This window comes from Apium graveolens, chromosome 3 (genome assembly GCF_009905375.1).
Source record: "Apium graveolens cultivar Ventura chromosome 3, ASM990537v1, whole genome shotgun sequence".
NCBI classification, from domain to species: Eukaryota; Viridiplantae; Streptophyta; class Magnoliopsida; order Apiales; family Apiaceae; genus Apium; species Apium graveolens.
Window position 1 is genome coordinate 256,992,384 of NC_133649.1, and position 11,402 is coordinate 257,003,785.

Consider the following 11,402-nt stretch of genomic DNA (forward strand, 5'->3'; position numbering starts at 1 on the left):
AATTCAAATTCTGAGGCTTCAAAGCCCAAGACAAGATCACAAATTGATCCCAAAGATATAGGGAAAGGAAAGATTGATGAACCAACAAAGCCACAGGAGATGAAGATTCCTCAAATCCTGATGAAACCTGTATGCAAACTGGTTCAAGTTTTTGATGATGATGCTGCAGTAGATAAACTGTTCAAACTCTAAAGAGAAGGAAGATAAGTGAAGAATCTAAAACAACCTCTGACATAGCTCAAGTTGTTCAGAATGTAAAACAGCAAGCTACAGAAGAAACAGCAAATCCTCATCAAGTCATCAAGACATCAACCTCTGACAGTGCTCAAGTTGATTTGAATAAATTGGCATTTACTGATAAGAGAAAACTCCTATGGAAGAATGTTAATCCATCAGATCCTAAGAAAAGTCAGCTGCTATCTGATTTCATGACTGTTGGATTAAAAGCCAGAGAAGCAAGAGACAGAACTGGACTAGGTTCTGAAGAAGCAAAAATCAAGACAGGAGTTGAAGTGCTTACAAGAGATCCATTTCTATTGACTGACAAACCTCTTGAAGATGTTACACAAAACACCTTGATAAGGTTATATATGTTCAAGTGGTACTGGATGCTCATGATAAACATAATGTCAAAGAAAATCTGATTCTATTTCTTGAAGATGGAAGAACATATCAAATGTCAGAATCAGATGTGCTGAACAAATCTCTGAAAGAACTTCAATTCTTTCATTATATTTTAGAGATAAAGTCTGAGATTACCAGGAGATGGTCAAATTTCATAATGAAGACCATAAGAGATAAAGCAAGAATTTCTGATTCAAGGGTTACAGAATTCATTCCAAGTATAGTTGAAGATGATGGAATTGAAATTCCAATGAAGAAGGATTCCGCTAAACTTGAAGTCATTTTGAAAGAAAAATATATGTGCTACAATGAAGACTCTTCCCATCCAAGAATAATCAGACTTGGTGATGGTTTAGAAAGAAATCACATCTCAGCACTTAGGACTGCAATCTACCAGATTGGAAGTCAAGATGAAGAGTTGAAGCAAGTCAAAGCTACAATAGCTCAAGTCCTGAGGAATAAAGAAGAAAAGCTGATATCAAACTTTGTCAAGAATCACTTTGGATTCAGATTGACTCAGTAAGATTGGTTAAAGCTACAAGGACTGTAAGTTGTAGTTAGTTGTCTTATTAAACTCTCATTGCAGTTGTACTTAAAATGTTTTTGACATCATCAAATCTATTAACTTGTATATTTTGCATAATTTACAAGTTGGGGGAGATTGTTAGATATATTTGAGATGTCATGTCTAATCTGATTCGTGTTTAGTTTTCAGAACTTAACAATAGGACTTATCAGAACTTACTGAAATCAGATTTACTGAAGTCAGAACTTAATATCAGAACTTAAGGCGTTAGAAGATATATATCAGGACTTAAGTGCAAGAAGACTTCAGATAAGGAATGCGGCTGATTTACAGGAGAAGATCTGGACTAAAATAAAAGAATATATGTATGAAGCGTTAGAGGACTAGAAGACTTGTTGAAGATATCTGATTGATATATTTTAGGAGACAGAATTATATTCCATATCAATTAGAAGATATCTTGTAACCGTGTACTATATAAACACAGCTTAGGGTTTACACTATATGTGTTATCATTATCGAAAATATTATACATTGTAACCTAGCAGCTCTTAGTAATATTGTTCATCACTGAGAGAGAACAACAGTTCTATTGTAACAGAGTTTATTTGAATATACTTGATCTTTGTTACAGACTTGTGTTGTAATCGATTTGATTGTATAAACACTATATTCAACCCCCTTCTATAGTGTTGTGTGACCTAACAGTATATGTAGTGTACTCACTATATCTTCTTTCGTGCAATAAAGTATATATATAATATTAGAGGTTTATAGAATAATCCGATTTTTCAATTTTTTTGCAAAAAAACGGTTTTGCAACCTGCGACAATCATATGCAACACGATGCAAACTCAATTAAGAAAAATTCAGTACTTTAAAAGAAAAGTTGATGATGTGGTTATTTTTTGTTGCAATCCGTATTTTTGTAATTTTTTAAAAAAATGTAAAATTGCAAACAAACTTAGAAACGATAGTATTTTTGATAATTTCTCATAATATTATTAGTCACGAATATGTAAATATATATGTTGTTTAAAATATTATTTATATTTATAGTAAATGTAAATTCATAAATATATAAAAAATATATAAGAATATTCACATTTTAACCTGACTTTTAATCGTGCCAGACCGGGTCGGCTGAAGCACAGGTTTTTAACGGGTCCGGACCGGGCTTTGCCTAAAAATATAGGGTCCGTCGAGACTTTACGCCCGGGATCAGGTCTTGGCCGGGTTTTGACCGGATCGAGTCAGGCCAAATTTCTGGACCAAATTTTTTGTGCATCTATATCTTCAATCCATAACTCCATAAATAAACTTTACACAATTTAGTAATTACAAAACCAATTTCTGAATCATGAAGTTATCTTTAAAATATTTGATTTTTTTGAAAAATATGAAGTATTGAAACATTTTTACAAAAGTATATTTTCATTTCAATTTTTTGCAAAAATGTTATCTATTTTTAAAAAATACGAAAATACCTTTAGTAACTTTGCAACCATAGTTGCAAAACAAATAAACTACAATCAATCACAATTACAATTTTAAAATTTAATAATTGAAATAATTTTTGATTGAAGAATATGTAATTTCAACAAATTGTACATATTACATCAAATACAATCTGAAATGCAATCTAAACCGATTTTAACTTTTTTCCATAAAATTTGTGAAGGTTTTGTATTTAGTTTATTTTGATTGCAAAATGCATTTTTGTAAATATTTTCACAAACGTTAGAATAACAAAAAATCTCAAAAAGTGATAATTTTCATAAATTATATTCTTATATTTTTGTCGTAAAAAGTATATCCCATTAAGGTTACTAACTTTAAGGAATCAAGTTAAAGTTTTTTTTTATTTTTATTTTTTTATCGTATATAACCTGCAGTCGCTACCCTTCGTCTTCGTATGCACACTAAGTAAACTTTACGGGCTCCCGCAATAGTCTGCAAATCACGTGAACCAAGGTAAATCGCATTTAAGCGACATGCTCCGACTTAGGAGGCATAATCATAAATTCTTCTTGAGATTCGAACATGTTACATGTGACGAAGAGGATAATTAAAGTTAAAGATAAAGAATTAATGTTAGAATAAAAGGTAGGGAAATGTTATTTACGGTGATTTTTTTTTCAATTTTAAAAGTTGAAAAGATCGAATTACTTTGACATTAATATTTTTTAAGGGCTGAATATATTAATTCTGGGATTATTTTGTCTTTTTACCATATTTTCACTCTAAAAATTAAGAAATAATTCTGAAAATTTTCCAAAAATCATATATAAAAGTAGTCATATAATTTTTCATAATTTCTCATTATGTTTGATCACAATTCAAACGGATAAAATAATTTGAAATCATTCACTTTATTTTTTTTGGTTACAGACTCGAGCAAAACACTTATGAAAAAAAAAGATTCTTAAATAAATATTTCATTCATCTATATCTTTTTAATTAGTACATTTAACTTTTGTACAATGAAATAATTAAAATCTTACCGAAATTTATTAATATATTATAATTTAACAAAATTAAAAAAATTATATTATTAGAAAAGAGAAAAATGTTATGTGGAACTTAACATTTTAATACAATGTCTTCGTCGTTCTTTGTGTTCCAACTCTTTAGTTTTGTCCGAAATACAATGAATGGGCGCGACAATAATGAAGAAAAGGGTTTACTATGGAAGTTACCGTCGGTAAATTCAAAGAATTTGGGTAAACTCGGACCTGCTTTCGGTATCGGCGTCGGCTGTGGCGTTGGTTTCGGTGTCGGCCTCTTGGGCGGTACGATTTACATATCGTATATCTCTATTCTATTTATGTTTGTGTTTCATTTATTTTGTCTGATAATTAGTCCTTTTTTTGCTAAATAAAACTGATAATTCGTCTTTATTACGGGAACTGGTAACTTAACATTGTTTGCTTGACGGGGATTAAATGTGATGAAATGAGTCGTTTTAGTAAAGAGATAAGGAAAGAGGTATTGTTAGTCCTATGGAAATGATCTGAAATATGAATAAAATTTTAGTCAAAGTGACGACTTAATAAATTTGTAGTATGATTAATCCCCATGAAACCAGCCTGATGGGAAAGCCCGGTGGTTTTCATGTTATCTCATGTCCTGGCTTCGATTCTATCAGGGAAAAAGAAAAGAAGAATTCCCATGAAACAAAAATACCCCTATTTTCCTTTTGCCTAATATAAAGTATACCTAAATGTTTTAAAAGCTAAGTGCTGAGTGGGGATTTCATTAACCGTATTTGCCACAAAGTCCTTTTTGTAATATAAAGGATTGAGATTATAATGTTGTTATCTCACCTGTCATGAAAATAGTGAGGTTTGCTTCTGAAAATCAATGGTTTGACCTGGTATTTCTATGGAGAGAAATAACATGGTCTGGGATGTCCTTTCAATCTGTTATCAGACGATGGTCATGGTCTCATGTATGTGTTTTCTGAAACTGTTTCTTAATCGCTTGTATATTATTGAATTATCTGTTTTCTTGCATGGATGATCTGTGAAGGTTGCTTATGAATTTAGATAGCATAACACATTCATTTACTTGTGTAATAATTAAGTAGGAGTATGTTTATACAAAAGTGCAAGAAATGAAGAACTTGTTAAAGAAATTATGGTGCAAGAAGTGTCATAGCCTGTGAGTAACCCAAAATCCATAAGACTGTTGGGCCTATGGCTAGTGAAAATTTAATTTGATCTTTTGCACTAAATGTTTTCCATCTTCAAAGTTCAGTATCTTTTTTGTGGTCTCACTTTTTAACCATCTGAAATGTGCGATACTTCGATTTGACTCGACTATACCTTTACACAATGTTTCTTGGGGACAATTTTCTTAGTAAGTAACCTATAATGATTGAAATGTAATTTTCCTATAATGTTATTTAATTGATTTGCATTTATGTACTTGGATCAGTTTATGCTGATTTAGTTGTATCTTATATTATACGACAAACCACATTAAATTGAGAACCAATGAGGACCATCAACACAGTTATAGCCTAGGTTCAACATATTTAGGCCTCGTTTGGTTCAATATAACCCACCTAAGGAACTTTAAATACCCGGGAACCTAAATGGGTTACAGCGTTTGGTTAGATAACTTTTAAAATCTAGTGTGTAACTCAGACTTCCCGTGTACTTCAGCTTACTCCAAAATGTAGTAATCTACTTACATAGCAGAAGGGTGGTCACTTGGAGTTAGGCGGTACAATTCCTGAACTTACTCTTTTTTAGTTTTTTTATTCATGATTATAAATTCTCTATTTTTATTGAAGGAATTTTTTTCTTCTTTAATATTAATTATTTGAAATTTTTAATTTTCTTGTAGTAAAATAGTTTATATTTTTTATTTTGTATTTATAATTATATTATGGGGGTTTTTTTTATTTTTTCATCGTAATTTATTGTTCAAAAATACTTTTTTTATAATTAGTTTATATTAGATATATATTTATTTAATATGTCATATTTAAATATCTTTGTTTATATTTTCTATGTAGCAATTTGATAATAATTAATATTCAGTTTAATATATATTTGTAGGTCAGTATAATCAATATTTAATGTTAAATATAAATATTTTAATATGTAATTTTAAGAAAAGTGACAGTGAAGTTAAATTGAATAATGACCAACCAGACACGTGTTTTTGATTATCCAAGGAACTGTTATGTTGTAATTTGGTTCCAGGGATCTCCTAGTTCCCGTGCAACTGCAAAATTCATGTAACCAAACGAGGTCTTAATAAATCAATTTTATTTAACGACACCAGTCCTTTTAGGGTTCACTGTTGCACAATCAGGTATTAGTATTGAAAGTGTTGAACCTTCGTAGTTCTCATTTTGTTAGTCTATAGAAGAACTAAACTAGACAATGCTGTCGTATTTTTTGCACTTCTGTGTTTTGTGCTCCCAAAATACAAACCCACCCATGACACTATATTAATTTTTATGAAACTACATATTTTTTCGCGTAGCTCGCAAATTTGTGTCATTGACATAATTTTTTAAAAAAAATATTTGAATGTTTTAATTTATATAAAAATTCACTTGTATTAATATAATATTTGCTTTTATAGGTCCTCAAACACTTATACGAATATAATTTTACCTTTACATTCTTTAATATCAACTTTTTTTAGTAGTATTTGATTTTAATGTTACAAAAATATCAATAATAAAGATGTGTGTTTAATAAAATTGTATGAAATTATTTATTTTGTGTACTAGAAATGATAACTAAAACTAGACATTAAATTTTCATACTGTGCACAATTTCTGTCGGGTCTAGTTTCAAGTTTCAGCTGTCAATGGGATTGGTTTGATTAGTGTTAATACTAGTGTTTGTTCCTTATTAAATTGTTGTTGTAACTCGCAGCAAACGGTATTTGTTTTATTCACAGGTTACTTGTTAGTCTCGATAGATTGTGATTATTACTTTACTACATTTGCAAGTTGTGTGTGCAATGATTTTGAGACTGTTAGTTCACTTCATCTCTAATTTTTATTTTATTTTGGTCATTGTTACTCTCCTCAATGCTCTACTATGTCAACAGGTGAGAACTTCATGTTTATGGATACATAAGTGTTGGTTATTTTTGTAACAAGAACTTGTCGTGTTTTGTACTTGAAAGTCTAGAATGTGAGTTGAGAATCAACATGTGTATAAATATTGGTTCATCTTTTGTTGCAATATGTATGTATTGATATTGGTTCTTAGTAGTTTTAAAATGAGTAGAAGTTGATCGAGTCTTATATGCTGAAACAGGTGGAGTATATCCTTCTAGGTGAAAGTAAGTAAAAGTCTGACATGATCTTGTCAAAAAGATTTCTTGTTTTCATCAATAAATTGAATAATTTCTATGGCTTCCGGTACTACTTGCTGCATGCAGATTTTTAGGACTGTTTTCTACTACTTACGTGTGTTGCGTAACCCCCCTTCCCCCTCATAGGCTAATTTGTAAGTAGTAATAATGACTTGTATTACTTCAGGCACGGGTTTTGGCGCTGGATTTCCCGGTCTACAGCTTGGTTTTGGACTTGGTGCTGGATGTGGTGTCGGGTTAGGATTTGGTTATGGTGTTGGAAGGGGTGTTGCTCATGATGATTATCGGAAATACACTAATGTTGGGAAGATTTTTTATAGGCCCGGACATCCTCCAATTCAGTAAGTTCGATTTTCCTTAATGCCAGTTGCCTCTGAGCTTGAGCATCTCCAATTGTGCAAAACCCTTAGCTAAATTATCTCTATGGAATCTATGTGGCATCTAGGTGGTAATATTTAGAGATCGTGTAAAATTTGAAACACTCCAACCATAGTTCTCCTTAGCAAAAAATATAGATTATCACATTTGGTTCGTCATATTTTTCGAACCACTAAATCTCTTAGGTATAATTTTGCTATCATAATTATACATTATACCATTGGAGTGTTTACCCTTCTCCTTGGGTAAAATTTTACATAATTATTACTTTATCATATTTTAGCTGACAGTTCTTATAATTACTTTTGGAGATTGGTGACTGTGTTGCGTGAAATATAGAACAACATAGACTATATTTGATGTCGTCATCTATCCCCTTTAGATGTTACTGTATTTAGCAGTACCTGGATCATATTTGATGTCATCATCTATCTGATCGCATGAATTTCATGAACTCTTCTTTTAATGCCAGGGATGAGATTGGGACTCTCATTGATGATCTTGTTGTTAACACCAAGAAGCTGATCAGAGCAACCTCGAAAGAGGTGGACAAATGGAGAAGACTTTGACGCACTTCGGTAGATTCCTGTGATAAACATACTGGCAACGACTCCATATCTATCTCCGCCTACTTCAGAGAACTTTAAACAAGAATGAAGACGAATATTGTTTATATTATGAATATTATCTGGCAGACACCGAGTTTGGTACAAGCTCCGCAAATTTACTTGGTCATTCATACATTTGAAGTTATGTTTTTTTACAATTTGTTTGTTTAAGTGGGTTGTTTAGAGTAAATGTCATAATTGTGCAATCAATTTCAATAGAAGATAAAACTGTATAGCCTATAGCATGAGTTTCACGTTCGTCTCTCTTGTGGATTAACTGTTTATTAGTGTTGATTATTTGATATTTAAGCTTCATGGCTTTCGCGAGTAGTTATATTTCAGGGGCGATAGACAGAATAGTACTCTATGTGTAGGTGCATTCTCAATGTTTATGGCTTTATGCATAATGGTAGTGCCTATCGGAGGCTTGGAGCTTCTGTAGTGCAGATTGGAGCATACGACCATAAGTTGTTACTTGTAACTTTCTGAGACTATCAATAATGCACCAGTATTTTTATCCCTGCTAAGTAAACACTTAAACAGGCATATTAAGAAGTTGAACCGTAATTTGGTACATAAAAATTCTGGAGAATGGCTTGTTAATTGTTATGCGTATCTTTATCGCAACAGCCAACAGATATGAAATAAGAAACTTAATTTATGGTTTTTTTAGCAAGGTAGAAAATTTTGCATAGAGATTATTTAATACACAGATTTAAGTTATATTTGTGTTTATAGAGGTAGATTGCAGAGAATTTTGTGAGCCACGAATCGTGATTGCACATAGAGTTAGAGGAGTACCGAAACAGAGAAATTGAAAACAGCAAGGAGATATAATGTTATCCAAATCCATGCACTGACATCCACAACATGCATGATTCTCAGTCCACGTCAGCCACATCATCTTGCCATGTCACAATTTCCAGCCAATCAAGAGATGGCATTGGATTACCCTGATTTTCATGCAGACCAATGACTTGAATCCTAGGTGTCAAGTCCACATCCACCAGAAAAACCATTTAGTCCCCTGCTCTGCACCACAATTCCATAGACCACATTACACACTCCTGCACTGCAAATAGAATCTATACTTGCCGGCAACTAAATCGAAATCAATGGCTTCCTTAGCAGCATCGACCGCGGCAGCCTCCATCGGAGTGTCGGAAATGCTAGGGAACACCCTCAACTTCTCCTCAAGGACAGCTCCTCCATCTGCATCTAGCCCTTGCACCTTTAAAACTGTTGCTCTTTTTGGTAAGAAGGCTGCTCCTCCACCAAAGAAGGCTGTCGCCGTTGCTCCTGAATCTGATGAACTTGCCAAGTGGTATGGTAAGTGTCATTTCAACTAACTAACTCATCAAAACTGCTTCTTACATCTACTTGGCCTTGTCACAACCAACCCTCAATTTGTGGCCTTTTCTTTTTTCAGGTCCCGAAAGAAGAATTTTCTTGCCAGAAGGTCTGTTGGACAGATCTGAAATTCCCGAGTACCTAAATGGAGAAGTTCCCGGAGAGTAAGTCTTCTACATAGTACAAAGACCTTAGCGAATATGTTTTAATTAATTTTAATCAATAAATAATAACATACTGTGACATTATCAAGTGTTGTGTCTCAAAACCCTTATAAATTATTTTAAATGGATAAATTATCTTGGACACTCCTCCAGTCCTCCTGGTACCACCATGTTCAATTATTAATCCTCCTAACTCTCCTGGTACCTAAACTCACCCCTTTTGTTGATGCAGCTACGGATATGATCCTTTTGGCCTTGGCAAGAAACCAGAAGACTTTGCTAAGTAAGTCCACAAACCATATAACCGTCTCCTCTTAAATGCATAAATCCTTTTAATTATATTGGCACAGCTAAACTTATGATTAGCATGTATGGACGCACACAACATGTACACACACACACACACACATACGAGCACTCACAGTGTAAATGCTTAAACACATAAAGCCAAACAAACAGTACAACATTCACCCTATAGTACTTTTCCCTAAATTACAGTCATTTAGCATTACACTTGAACGATATACAGAGAGTATGTAATTTAAATTTTGTTAACTGTGCACACAGATATCAAGCATTTGAGCTCATCCATGCTCGCTGGGCGATGTTGGGGGCTGCTGGCTTCATTATCCCAGAGGCGTTCAACAAGTATGGAGCAAACTGTGGCCCTGAAGCTGTTTGGTTCAAGGTATGTAACTAACTACTTACCCTTCATTTATAAAAATATTACTTTTGCTGTATATGTGTCGTGGACATGCAATTTCTGCGATTTCTAGAGTTCCTTTCTTAAATATGTATATACATTTATGCAGACCGGAGCTCTACTCCTTGACGGAAACACACTGAATTACTTTGGAAAGAACATTCCCATTAATCTTGTTCTTGCTGTAGTTGCTGAGGTTGTTCTTCTTGGTGGTGCAGAGTACTACAGGATTACCAACGGCTTGGTATGCAGTGTTTTGTTAACTGAACACTTTTGGCTTTTTTAAAGCATTTATCTTATATCTGATTTCTTGGTTTGTAGGATTTTGAGGACAAACTTCATCCAGGAGGTCCATTTGATCCACTGGGACTAGCAGATGATCCTGATCAGGCTGCACTTCTTAAGGTAAAGGAGATCAAGAATGGGAGACTTGCAATGTTTGCAATGCTCGGATTCTTTATACAAGCTTATGTAACTGGAGAAGGACCTGTGGAGAACCTCTCAGCTCATTTGAGTGATCCCTTCGGCAACAACTTGCTTACTGTCATCGGAGGAGCCGCAGAACGAGTCCCAACTCTCTGAGTTCTTTTTTCAAGCTTGTACTCTGAAAATTCCCAAATGTTGTGTAAAATTTACTGTGGCATTTAAAGGCAATTAACCATCAGGTCTCTACTCCCAGTTTTAATTGTGATTGCATGACTACCTACATATGATTCAACTATGTTACTCTTGCGTATTGAAAAGAGAAAAAAACATACTTGAATGTGGGAGTAATTAAATGGTACAAGATATAAGTATTGCTTGGAACATAAAGGATGTCTCTCTTCACTAGGTAATACTTAACGAGAGTCTGAGACTCGGGGTATCAAGATTCAGAAGTGGGTACAATTTTTATTACCGGTCATTTGAAAAATAAGTTAAGGTAAGCAATTTGACTGTTTTTGATGGATCTATCTTCCTCAAGGTCATTCTCCTAGTGGCAACCTTTGACAATGTCGAGTTGCAAATGAGAGAGAAGAGATAACAAAAAATTTGAAGCATGTTCCCTAGATTTTCAAGTGAGCTGAAATGATTAGTAGAGAAAATTCTAACCTCTTTCTTTCCAAACTTTATTCCCATCAACGAAATAATAGCTGTTCCGATAATCAGTTTTTGGTGTTTGTCTCGAATAAAACATTTCACATAAAAAAATTATTATA

The 11,402-nt window shown here is 33.2% G+C and overlaps 2 protein-coding genes across 2 annotated transcripts; both read left to right on the plus strand.

Annotated features, from left to right (window-relative positions):
- The first annotated feature begins 3,749 nt into the window (after positions 1 to 3,749).
- LOC141713258 (uncharacterized) lies at positions 3,750 to 8,301 on the plus strand. Its single transcript, XM_074516586.1, has 3 exons — positions 3,750 to 3,942; positions 7,167 to 7,341; positions 7,851 to 8,301. The coding sequence occupies exons 1-3, from the start codon at positions 3,750 to 3,752 to the stop codon at positions 7,945 to 7,947; spliced, it is 465 nt and encodes a 154-aa protein (XP_074372687.1). The 3' UTR covers positions 7,948 to 8,301.
- A 721-nt stretch (positions 8,302 to 9,022) lies between these two features.
- Positions 9,023 to 10,867, plus strand: LOC141713257 (chlorophyll a-b binding protein CP26, chloroplastic). The gene is made up of 6 exons (XM_074516585.1): positions 9,023 to 9,315; positions 9,416 to 9,500; positions 9,733 to 9,783; positions 10,068 to 10,188; positions 10,313 to 10,447; positions 10,525 to 10,867. The coding sequence occupies exons 1-6, from the start codon at positions 9,102 to 9,104 to the stop codon at positions 10,783 to 10,785; spliced, it is 867 nt and encodes a 288-aa protein (XP_074372686.1). The 5' UTR covers positions 9,023 to 9,101; the 3' UTR covers positions 10,786 to 10,867.
- Positions 10,868 to 11,402: the final 535 nt, after the last annotated feature.